The sequence below is a fragment of the Orbicella faveolata genome, unplaced genomic scaffold, assembly GCF_042242905.1.
Source record: "Orbicella faveolata isolate gen_17 unplaced genomic scaffold, um_ofav_v1 contig_1, whole genome shotgun sequence".
Classification (NCBI taxonomy): domain Eukaryota; kingdom Metazoa; phylum Cnidaria; class Anthozoa; order Scleractinia; family Merulinidae; genus Orbicella; species Orbicella faveolata.
This window is the reverse complement of record NW_028301536.1, coordinates 18,957,389-18,969,897: the sequence shown is the minus strand read 5'-3', so window position 1 is coordinate 18,969,897 and position 12,509 is coordinate 18,957,389. Positions and strand designations below refer to the sequence as shown.

The window sequence follows — 12,509 nt, the reverse complement described above, 5'->3', positions numbered from 1 at the left end:
TCGTGTGATCTGCTCAGCTGTCTGGACAACCAAGTTCAGACCGTTGATCAGCAGCCGTAAAAAGCTGGGATGATGCGACCCTGAGAAATCAAGACAACCTCACCAAGCCAGCAATGGAAAGTTGACAGGCCCGTCTATAAGGCCACATGACTTTTTGTTTGTACTCTCCTAAGTGGAATTAGATTTGATGACACCCTTTATCTTAAGACAGATCCGACTGACCGGTAAGACAAACTATTACAGAGATAATTGCACGGCTAACCCTCTTTCTACCCGGCACGAATCATCCGGCTCCCTACTGCCCGGGAATAATAGCGGCCTTTAGGTCTTCTATCACTCAAACAACTCTCGCGTTGATGCAATGTTTAATTTGACATCAGAAATCTGATTTTACATGCAAGTATGTTCCATCAAACCTGGCCAGCTCTCAATGTATATTGGTAATAACCTGTGTAGTCAGCTTTTGATTTTTAACTGTAGAACTCCATCTATGATGCATGCAAGTAAGTTTAATTTAGCCAACAGACCTGGCCAGCACTGTTTGGAAATTACCTGTCTAGTCGATATTCAGTTTTAGTCTCTAGATCTAGATTTCGATCATCCCTTGGCCATAGTTTTAACTAATACAGTGGAACCTCGATTTAACGAACCTCTATACAAGGAAGTCCTCGGTATAACAAACGATTTTCCTGGCTCCAGTAAAAGTAAAATATAGGAAAATAACCTCCACACAACTAAACCTCGTTATAGTGAACATATTTTGCCAGTCCCTTGGCCCTTCGCTATATCGAGGTTCCTCTGCACCTACTTTATGATATTTTTTGCGATCACTTGATTAATATGCGGTAGATTACAGTTGTTCTTCTTTTCCTTTCGGTTGGCCCTGACCAGGATCATTTGCCTTGTGATGAGCGCCATGGTTAGCTACCGATTTACGTGCGACGTAATCCTTGCTGGGTAAGGACCACACAACTTTCCGCCAATCACGATCTTTGTTATAGCAAGCACAATACGACCCAGCGTATTTCCAGTCGCAACCTTGCCATGACGTGTCATCTTTAGTATTAGCGTATGCAGTTTCCTTAGTTACACCTGTGTTTTGTTCCTCTTTCTTGTAGAACACACATGTTGGGCCTCGACAGGAACACCAAATTGGTTTGTAATGGCAGTCGTCGTCGCTGTGACAACCCTCTTTAGCGAGAGTACATTCGAACTCTGGATACATATCGTTGGACTTCTCGGTGTAGTCGAATTTCTGTATTTGAACTTTGTTCTTTCCTTTGCCACCTTTTACGTATGGACAACCATAATTCAAGAAGCCAAGGTAGTAGTACTGCAGGTTTAGGCCGCGGCGGTAGTTGGGTGATCCTGAATGAAACCGGCTTTGTAGAACTTTCCAAACGGCTCTGAAGGTGTGCTGGACAGATGAATGTGTGTCTGCGGCTTCGTTCATAAGTTGTTGAATCAGTTCCTTTGATCTGTCGTGTAACAGCTTGCTACGGGTTTCCCTGCTTCCTCCTCTAATGAAAAGTTTATCAGTCGAGCTCATTTCTCTGGCTTGTTTTGATTCACTTTTACTTATATTTGCGCATGCAGAGACACCGACCTTCCCAACGGATGTGGGGCCCGCTAACGAGATGCAGCTTTTTACCTGAAACTCTCTTTCACTGAAAGATTCAGAGCTCTGTGAAAATGACATTTGTTTAATTCTTGCTCCACGCTTAACGGAAGTAACAATATGGGAACCGTAAGTGTCCAAGAAATCATGATATGGCTTCCACGAATTCCGCAACCAGGGTGCATCAATCGTCAACGGCAATCCGACCAATTTCTCTATAAATCTCTTCTTGAACTTGAAGCTATCGTCATTTAGACAGTCATTGTCTAGATAGATCTTTTCTGTTAGTGACTCGACGATTAAGGAAATTCCACTCGCTTTCGATTTTTTCGAACTTGTGCTCTGTGTAACACTATTGAGCGTAGTGCTCAGAGAATAAGCTGACTGCAATGAGGCATCTAATCCAGCTTGGGTAGCCAATTTTGAATAGAAGGCCTTAGTACTTGCATAATATTCAAAATGACTTCCTGTGGAGTTCAGTTTTTCCTTTCTGAAGCATTCTGAAGGAAAAGCCTCAAAAATGCTTGTTTCTTTTTCCTTAAAGTCCTCCAGTAAGTTGGTTTTTCCAAGGTTAATGACTTTTCCAAGCTCTTGTGTTTCGCTGGTCGTCAGAGTGTCTTCGGTTCCTCCGGCACTGGGTATAGATATAGCTGTCAGGTAAATGACTAGCATCAAAGGTACAATTGCAAACATGGTTCCTGGGTGTGTTGCCTGTCTACAAGGACAACAGTGTCAATCGAATAATGCACCCTGTGTAAAAATCAATCAGTCAACATTTTATTTAAACACGCTGCGCTTTAGATCTAAGTAAGCTCGATCAAAATACGAATGCATGTGTATGCCAACTGAAAAAACAAATAAATAAATAAATAATTAAACAAATTGCATTGTCACCAAAACAACACAGTTAAATATCTATAGTACAAAATATGCACAGTCATGTATTTATATGTGTACCGTTAACGCTAAAAATTCAGCTATGTACAAAGTAGAAATGTAAATAACATAACGATAGGCCTATAAACATGCAGTAAAAGGTCTACAGTTCCCAATTTACTACTAAAATTAGCAACATAGCTGGCCAGCTCTCAGTTCTTTACTTATGCCGGATCATGCATATGCATACACAGACGGACCAGTCTATGTGTTCGTGGTTAATGATTGCATATCTAAATTACATCTCGGTCTGACTATCCCACTAAAGTTAAATGAAACGTTAATCGACTCATGTGTGGTGTTTTTTCGCTTTCCTGGCCCGTCTGAAGCGTCTATTTACGAAATTACTTTTGGCCGGAGACCAAAAGAGCGATGGACTGCCGTGGTATGCCAAGCGCTGATTGGTAGATTTGAAACGGCCTGCATGCCTTGAATTACTTTGGTCGCTGAGTTTGGCACCGATCATATTGAGAAAGCTGTTTTTGTGATTTCAGCATCGATTTTCTCGGAAAATATATGAGGGATGAAGCTCAAATTCGGCGAAGAGATAGAAAAAAAATCTCGTCGATTTACAACCGTCGCCATTCAGGTGAGATTTTCAGTATTTTGGCGTTAATTTCAGTTTGAAGTGGAGGAGGTCGCGGCTAGCGGCCGCCAAGTTGCAAGCCTGGTCTCCCTCTCTTGTCTTACCGGTCTCCGGCCAAACGTAATTTCGTAAAAAGACGCTTCAGACGGTCCAGAAAAGCGAAAAAATACACCACTCATGAGTCGTTTCATATAACTTTATTGTGATATTCATAGTGGTAATTGAACTGAGTGGAGTGCAATTTGGTCTGAAATCACAAGTATGATTTCAGACCAAAATTGCACGACCCGAAGTTCAATTGCCACTTTATTAGATCTATTTTGAAATTGCACATTTTTTTTTTTAGATTTTTGGTGTATTGTTCCAGTAGCCGGTTTGCTAAAAAAAAGCGGAACCGGAAACGCCTTTACGTCTCATTTAGTATGCAAAACGATGTCATGTGACGAAAACTCATTCGAGCATGACAATGAAACAAGCAGTTCTGAAGTCAGAACGAATATAGTCTACTTCAGGTATAAAAGTTCAATTCTCGTCGCCTGAATCAATTATGGAAGGCCTTCCTTTCTTCTGTGGTTGAGGCTGAGACTTTTCATTGTCTTTGGAGAAGGAATTTGAAGGTGCATATCCTGTGTAATTCTGCGATCGATTTCTTTTGAGTTGTGAAACTCCCTCGAGTGCACGATGCCCAGTGGATAGTACGTCTTTTTTTCCTTTCAAATACCGTTCAATGGCATGATTTTAAGGGAGTCCAGCTCGTTATCATCTCCGTTTCTTTTTGTGACCTCGGCGTAAGACTCAATGGGCCCTTTGCACTATCTGGTCACATGGTACAAAAATTAATTATGCTGGGACGCAAGTTACACGGTGGGACTTTCAAAACAAAGGAAAGTCGAGTTGGACTGGTACGAGTTCCTTTGTTTTGGAAGTCCCACTGTGCAATTTGCGTCCCAGCATAATTAATTCCGTACCATGTGACCGAATCGTGCAAAGGGCCTATACTCAGGACCTTGTCAAGTTCTTGCGGCGCCATTTGTTTTAAGATATTTCCAAGATGGCGGGACTAGCACGGGATTCGTAAGACGTTCGTTCATTCTCTATTTTGTGCAGTGTGGCGTATTTTGACTATGTTTATTCACAGCGACAGAGTTGAGCTCTTTTGTTGCTTCGTTTGAAACTACCGGAAACCTGGAAACATCTACCTTCTTGAGATGGCTCTCAATTTGTTGTTGTGTGGTTTTCGTTTGTTTATGTTTTACTGGACTCGGTATCATACGGATCTTGGGCAGATGTTCACAAAAAATCGCCAAAATATTCTTCAAAATGGAAACTGAAAGTTGGAAACTTCCATTACAGTAGGTCTTCAGCCTGAAGGAGCTCATAATCGTCATTCAGAAACTGTAATTAATTAAATTCGTCAAATTTTTTTGGAAAAAAACTACAATAACAACAACGTTTTGGCAATAGTGGTTGCAAAATTCTCCACACAATGGCTTTTTGCCTTTCATTTTCCTAAAATTTTATTGATTACTTTAAACCAATCTTGAAATCTGATTGGTTGTTTTGTTTTACTGTCTCATTCTCATTGGCTGACAAAAAGATGCGATTTAGAGCAAAAAATAGTGCGATTCGTGAATAAATCGCACCACCGAGAGCCAATCAGATTGCAAGGATAACCAGTGATTTCAAAATGGATTTAATGAAGATCGAGATGTAATTTAGATATGCAATTTTCAGAGCTTTATTCATAACCCTCATAGATTCTGTTTGTTTCAAATAAACAATTAATAACCACGAACACATAGAGTGGTCGGCCTGTGATACATGCGTTTAAACGTTTACATCAGTATCGGTTTGTTGGTTATGTTCTTAACACAGAATCTGCTTGTTCATATCACTAGATTAATATCTCTCTCAGAGAGTGAGTATAGTAGATCGCTCCTTTGCTTATTATCTTTATTTTTATTTTTAAACAAAAAATCTGACCACGACAAGCTTTAAATATTTCGCTTTTCTTCTCACATGTAATCGAATTCTCTACTGCTAATATGGATGTGCACGACTTTGAGACTATCTTTCTCTAGAGGTATATGTAATTGAAAAAAATAATCAAATAAAATGCCTTAAATTTGCCATGAACTGCTTATAAAGAAGTAAAGACATGATTGATCCTCGGAGGTGTGTATACAACTTAACCATAGGTTATAATAGAGCCTGAAAAAATTTTAGGCTTTAAGTAACAAAAGTAAAAAAGTAACCATTGAAAGGTTGTCATCCTCTAAGCTAACCAATAAGGGTGCTTGTTGGTAGATGAACAAAGAATATCAACCGTCTTCTTCAAAAATAATTTTAACAATGGTGAAATTAGTATCAACGCTAATCATTAGTTCATTTCGGTGAAAGTTTCCGGCTCGGCCACATGAACTACGATCAGCAACTTTAAAACTGATACTGAAAATATATAAATAGAAACGTTGATTTAAAGTTTATTTCGTACAATTTTTTTTTTTTTTAAATTTCATTATAGCTTAAGATGGGCTTCACTTTGGCCAATTGACCGTTTGAGCATTTCTCTGACAAGAATATGCGAAAAAGAAACACAATTCGTGGCTTTCGTGAAAGAGTTTCGTTTTGTACTGATCTGTTAAGTTTGGAAGTTTACAGCTTTGAGTGACCTTTTTTTTTCTGCATGTTACCATTTTTCGCAAGCAGAAAAAACCTAGAGAACGCGATTAAAGTCACATAACACAGTTACCACTTACTTGGATTGGCAATTTTGGCATTAGAGAATGATGGTTTTATTTTATTTTTTTTTTTCAGAACTTTCATTAAACTAATTCTGTGTTAAGTCGCGGATCGCACACCTCTAAATTCATTTGCTAATGATTTTTATACAAAAATAGAGAATATACACCAGTGAAGATGCCGAGTTAACCCAAAAGAGGAAATAGAATAGAACCATCTAAGGTATAGTATTATTTTCTACTAACCTGAGTTACTATTCTTCCAAAGTCTCTTGGTTCTGTGTTTCCTGCGCGTTGATATGAATTGAGGAGTGTTTAAGCTTACACAGAATATAGACTGTTAATTATAATTTAGAACTCTTAGCTCATTAAAGGTTACCGCAAGGTTAATTTGGTTTAAGGTTGTGAAAGGCTTTTTTAAAATTAAGTGGTCTAATGGATATAGCATAAAATCCATTAGTCCAACAATGAAGAAAATTTCAAATCCATTAACCCTTCCACTCGTTTAAGTGATTCTACTTGTACCCGCATTATGTCGTAGTCATTACACCATTTTTCAAGTTCGCAGACTGTGCCTTCAATTGTTATCACACAAGATAAGAATTTAAAAGCCGATAAAATAACTGGTAAATAACTGGTTGAATAATTAAGCACTGAAAAGAAATCATTGTGATTAATCTAATGTGCTTTTAGATAAACTAATTAGTTTTCTTGTGGTGTAATAAAGTTGATTTAAATATAAATATATCAGTGCACCTTCTTTCAGTAAGCAGATTGTCAGAATGTCGGCTTCTACCCAGCGTTTCTTATTCGTTGTTAACAGACTGATGATGAAGCCAACGGTGAAATCGATGGAATGGGTAATCACAAATGACGCTTGCACAAAAGTAGTAAGCCTGCGTTACAGGCGTAAACGGGGATGGGGACCTTTCACATAACGCCCGCTAGATTCCATGTTTTCCGATTTCAACTGTCAATACGTTCGCCAATATGAAACTAGCGCACACTTCTAGGCATTTTTGACTTTCCAGTTCCCCGGTAGTTCCATCCTTGCCCTCCTTCCTCCCATTTTTACGTCTGCTAGGCAGGCTAGGATTATATGCAGTTCTTAGCCGCAACTGCTTTGGACAATAGAAATATTTCGACTGAATAACAAACGTACTTTTTGTAGGCAAATATTCTAAAGCGGGATAGTCTTGTTTCATGTTCCTTGTCGCAATTAAATTTCGAGGACATAGTCATTGATAATCCCATGCTGATTTAGCAAGGAAATATTTATTTCTTACCCCCATTTAAAGAACATCCACTTGAGAAGAAATTTGAACAACAAATTATTTGACCGATTTTCGACATTTCGTAAACAAAGCCAGGACAAGCTCAAAAGCGAGAAATACGACTGAAACTGTAATGGAAATAGCTAAAATTTTACAAAAAGTAAATCTTTGCTCAAATATCTTTGCGTCAGGCAAGAAACAAAACATTAAACCGATGCAGTTTGCCTATAAAGTGCTTAATATATAGAACAACGTCCCTTGAAAAACTAAATTAATTTAAGCCGATAAAACACTCAGGACTGCTGTTGCGGTAGTTGCATGTCATCCTAATCATAGATTTTCAGTTTATTTAGCTTCCTTTCTATCTCGCACCCCAAATCATAACTGAATCAAAACGTGATTTCGGCGAAAGAGCATCTTTATGTTGGCTGTCAACTCCATTGCACCTATTTGCTTACGCCGGTTTTCTGTCGTTCAGTACTCTTATATGTACGTGTATGTGTATGCACCATTCTTGAATATCAAGCGTCCCTTCCATTCGTCTACAGCTGTCATTCAGGCGATTTGTGCGTCCGACATTGAAGAAACTTGTAGGGTAAACTGAGGCCAAACTCCATTTACCCATGACATTAGCAGTATAGTTCTTCACTACGAGACGTAATTAAGAATTATGTTCAAACTACCCTATCTACAGTCAAACTTCCCGCCCAGTTTGAAAAGTACAAGTTAACTATGAGTTGACATAGTAGTTATGCAAGGGAGAGAACAATAATGTTCATGTTAGATACCTGTAAACATGCGCTCGTTGATGACTCGGCGGGAAAATGAAAGGAGATGATTGAGGGTATCAACAACTTTATTAGTTATGATATTCCCTTATATAACTGAAAACACTGCAACCAGTATTGCGATCGCTAATAGACATGCGGTAAAATTTGTTCTTAATCCTATTAATTTTGCCTTTTCTGAAAATACTCGTTAGTTTCTGCCGGTCCACCGACCGATCCGAAAGTATCGAGGTTCATTACTTTGGGAACTCGGTGGTAACGATTGTGGACACGGTACATTGTAAACATTGTTATGAAAAATAATAACTGAATACAACAAGCTGAACCCATCAAAATGATCTGATATTTATTCCACCCTTATTATAGTTAACTCTCTTTGGCATGCAGTACATTTATCCCTTTCCTCTCAATCCTGTATAAATGTTGAAAATACCTCTATTTTATTAATTATTTGATCAGCCCACATCAGCTACCCTAACGGAGTAGCGACCAAAATCCTCCAAGAGGCTGCGACTCTCCGATCCGTAAAGTTCTGATGGGAGAAAAGCCTGATAGACCTGTTAACACTGAGACAAGTTATCGGTATCCAATGTAAGTATTTATCAACTTATTATACAACTCGGGAGGCGAGGCTTTAAGGTTTAACTCTATGCTAAACATTATTCTCCAGTGACTGTTTTACACCCGTGCTGATATCCGTATCTGATATCTTGAGGTAGGGGTCGGTTCAGGGAATGCTAACCTTTACACGATATATAAAACAGTGTCACGTTGACCGCTGGTCATTTTTCGCGTTCCCCCCACCCCGTATAAAAGCTTTTTCAAAATGCCTGGATAGTTTGGGACTGATTTGATGGAAATTGTTTTTTCTCGATCGGATAGAAACCACACATCGTGAACCGGACGGCGATCTTTTTCACAGAATCATTCGACCTGAACAATGCACCACATGTTCAGTTACATGGAATGCGCATAAATAACTCGGTTAAAAATATAGAAAGAGGAACTGGTACCTTATGGTACCTTATTTGTTATTTGTCATTCGCTCTACGATTGAGTCTGAAATCGGGATTACATATCTCCTAGTTTGTAAAGTGGCCAATTATAGAATATTTCACTGAATGTTGTAAACATTTGCTATTGACTGTTGAGATTCGGAGTCATGCTGTATAAGTTCGGTCAACCTGAGGTCAATTCCTCACTTCTCTCTCTAACAGCGGGTATATTACTGGTAATTTTTTTATCTCAGTTCTCGCCCGAGATGACTGCACTGTTCAGCACCAACATTTACTCAGCTAAACCCGTCGACCGAACAGAATGTCAATAATATCGTAATTTACTTTGAAAATTAGACTTTGTTGTTTATGCATCGTAACAGACGAGGTGTATTATTCTGATGAGACGGACCCGGTCTGCATGCAAGCGTGTACTATTGCCTTTGCTTCACGCGGCGAAGATGCTGGAGACAAATACCTACAGTAGGCATATGCACGCAGGCTAAGACTGACCAAGGTTTGTTATAACCCCAGAGGGGTAGTCCGAGAAAAATCGGGTGGGGGTGTGCGGCTCGCTTGCCAAAAACCTTACTCTATTTATGACCAAAATCTGCGATTTTCAATTCCCTGTTTATGACCTGACCCTAAATCAATACCCTGTTTCAGACCTGTCTCATACTTAGTTTCCTAGTGCAGACCGATGTTGAAGGCATTGTGAAGGGCTTTTGTTTATCGGTCCTATTGATAATGATGAAAAAGTAGCTTCTTCTAAAAAAAAACTGCCCAGTTCAAATCTAGAGTGCAGAAACCAGACCCTATTAATGATCAAAATGGCTAAAATCGATACCCTATTTATGACCAAAACGGGTGAAAAAATACCCATTGGGGTCGCACATACCTAAATAGGCCATATAAGGGGGTACAACCCGCCCCCCTTCCTTCACCCCCCCCCCTCCCCCTTCCCGAGATTATAACAAAGCGGTCAAACCCGCAGGAGAGAACATGCCAAAGTCATCCAAGGTCAAAGTAATACGGTATTTTAGAATGTATATCTCACTCCCCTTTAACCCCTAAATAAAGAGTATGTAGTAATCTTTTGGCGTAAGAAGCCACGTCCGTTATATCAATATTCTAACATGGCTCCGAGGCTTTCAGGACCAGATTGCAAATTTGTTAAGTGTATTTTGTTCCTCAATTTCCAAAGAGACTTGGAAACAAAGATAAAACCACTAAATATGGAAGTTTGTACTGAAATCTTCGTACCCATGTTAGAATAATGATATGACGAACGTGTCCTATTCGCCGCTTTAAAAACGAGAAGAAATCTGGGGCGAGTCTCCTCTCATAGTTAGTACTTGTGGGACCGTCACTGGAAACAATAGAGCTTCTGGTCTTTTGTTTCGTTCCCAGTAACGGCCCCGCAAGTCACTGTATTATGAGACTTACCACAGGTTTGCCCTCGTTTCTAAGGTGGCGACTGATTATTAAAAGATTAGTCCGACTTGATTGAACGCGCTTTTCTTTTCCATCTTTTTAACATTTATTAATCCGATCAAAACTTAGCCGTTGTACACGTAATAAAGTCTCCCAACTCTCACCTAATGGTATGGACTACAGGCATCTTTTAATTCTGGTTATTCTTTAATTTCAGATTCAGTGATTACTTTAAGTATCACTACACATGGAAGATTAATTTTGTTCTTCTTTTCCTTTTGGTTTCTTCTGGACTGCATCCTTTGTCTGACGGTGGCCACCATGGCTACGTGCTTTATGTGTTGGGTGATCTCTGCTGGGCAAGGACCATACAACTTTCCGCGCATCCCGATTTGAGTTAGTGCAGCGACAAACAGACCCGGCCACCTTCCAACTGCAACCGTGCCATCCCCAATTTGAGTTGGAATTTGCGTAGGCAGTTTCCTTTATGGCACCATTGTCTTGCGTCTCAGATTTGTAGCGAACACAGGAATTCCCATGGCAGGAACACCAAATTGGCTTATAATGGCAATCTTTGCTGTTGTGACAGCCCTCTTTAGCGAGGGTGCACTCGAATTCTGGGGAAATTTTAGGGGATCTTTTGGTGCGGTCAAATGCTGGGAAACGTTCAGTGGTACTTGCGATGTAGTCGAATTTCTGGATTGCAACTTCTCCACCGATACTTGGTATGTAGTGGCACCCGTAGTTCAAGAAGCCGAGATAGTAGTACTCCAAGTTTAAACCTCTGTTGTGGTTGGGTGATCCTGTATCGAAACGACTTTGTAAAATGTTCCAGATCGCAACGAAAGTGTGTTCGATAGATGCGGGTGCCTTACTGGCTTCATTCAAAAGTTTCTGAATTTCTTTGGGTGACCTTGTTTTCTGGTCCAAAAGCTTGTTACGGGTGTCGAGACTTCCTCCCAAAACGAACACTTTATCAGTTGTGCTCATCTTGCTTGCTCTGGATTTTTCACTTTGACTTATGTCTGCACAAGCTTTGAAATCGGCCTCTCCTGCAGTTGTGGGACCTGCTAATGAGAGACAACTTTTCACCTCAAAATCTCTCTCATTATAAGATTTTGAACTCTCTGCAAATGTCATTTGTCTGAAACTAGCTCCAAATGTAACGGACGTAATGACGTGGGAGCCGTATGTCTTCAGGAAACTATGGTATGGTTCCCAGGAAGACTTTTCCCAGGGTTTTTCAATTTTTTCCTGCAGGAGTTCAAAGTCTTTCACAAACTTTTCCTTTAAGGTCGCTTCATTGCCTTCTAAGCAGCCTCTCCTCACTAGTAGCTTTTCCGTTATAGCCACCGCATTTAAAGACATTCCACTCACTTTATTGGTCTGTGAACTTTTGCTCTTTGTCGCAACCTTTAGAGAAACACCCAGGGTGTATGAGGACTGCAACGACACGTCCAATTCTGATTGGGTGGCCAAAGAAGAGTAAAAAGCATTGCTATTTTCATAATATTCCATGAACTTTCGAGAGGATTGAACCTTTTTCTTTTCATCGATAAAGCATTTTGAGTCGAAGGGCTCAAAAATGGTTCTTTCGCGTTCTTGAAAGTCTCCAAGGATGTTGGTCCCTCGAAGATCTATCACTTTCCCCAGTTCCACGGTTTTGCTGCTGCTAGGGCCCTCGCTAGGGGCACCAGTGGATGTGGATACGACTATAAGGCAAGTGAGCAAAACTAGGGAGGCAAACATGGCTCAGTTTCCAATGTTAGCCAACGTGATCTGCCAGTAAACGAATACAACATTTGCATATGTTAGTGTGCAGTGTAAACTCCGTTATCTGGAAAACCGGTCATTTTGATGTAAGTTAATGGCACTGTTTACGCCTTAAAATGCACCTAACCCCAAATGTTTTTTCGCTAAAACGAATTCAATTGTTATTCTAAGCATTTGGGTGAAAACATTTTTGACTTTGGTTGAATCCTCGATTTTCTATGCCCTTTCAAAGTCGCGCTTGAAGTGTTGCACGACTGTGTTTTAGGGAGTTTGGGGTGGCGGTTGCTGATGACGTGTACCCAAGAACCAAACACAGTGGCGTATCAGTCAGCTCTCTGTATTTGCTCGAGAAAATGGAAAACAA

The 12,509-nt window shown here is 39.9% G+C and overlaps 2 protein-coding genes across 4 annotated transcripts in view; both read right to left on the bottom strand.

Moving 5' to 3' along the window:
* Nucleotides 1–350: 350 nt before the first annotated feature.
* Nucleotides 351–6,339, bottom strand: LOC110056930 (DELTA-alicitoxin-Pse2b-like). 2 transcript variants are annotated; one of them, XM_089293814.1, is made up of 2 exons: nt 6,128–6,339; nt 351–2,368 (listed from the first exon to the last, which is right to left on the bottom strand). In XM_089293814.1, exon 2 carries the CDS (start codon nt 2,309–2,311, stop codon nt 851–853), a length of 1,461 nt encoding a protein of 486 aa, XP_089149940.1. In that variant the 5' UTR covers nt 2,312–2,368; nt 6,128–6,339; the 3' UTR covers nt 351–850. The 2 variants fall into 2 exon arrangements, with proteins under 2 accessions (XP_089149940.1, XP_089149943.1); XM_089293817.1 differs by having other exon boundaries at nt 351–2,333.
* Nucleotides 6,340–10,560: 4,221 nt separating this feature from the next.
* The window catches only part of LOC149118325 (DELTA-thalatoxin-Avl2a-like), a 33,135-nt gene continuing 31,186 nt past the window's right edge, over nt 10,561–12,509 (bottom strand). For both annotated transcript variants that reach the window (XM_089293807.1, XM_089293803.1), the window contains exon 2: nt 10,561–12,151. In XM_089293807.1, the coding sequence (XP_089149933.1) occupies nt 10,628–12,121 (1,494 nt within the window). In that variant the 5' untranslated portion in view covers nt 12,122–12,151 and the 3' untranslated portion in view covers nt 10,561–10,627. The remainder of the gene's footprint in view (nt 12,152–12,509) is intronic.

Excerpts from the sequence above, each read along its gene's own strand:
- LOC110056930 (XM_089293814.1), bottom strand. The coding sequence starts at position 2,311 with ATGTTTGCAATTGTACCTTTGATGCTAGTCATTTACCTGACAGCTATA.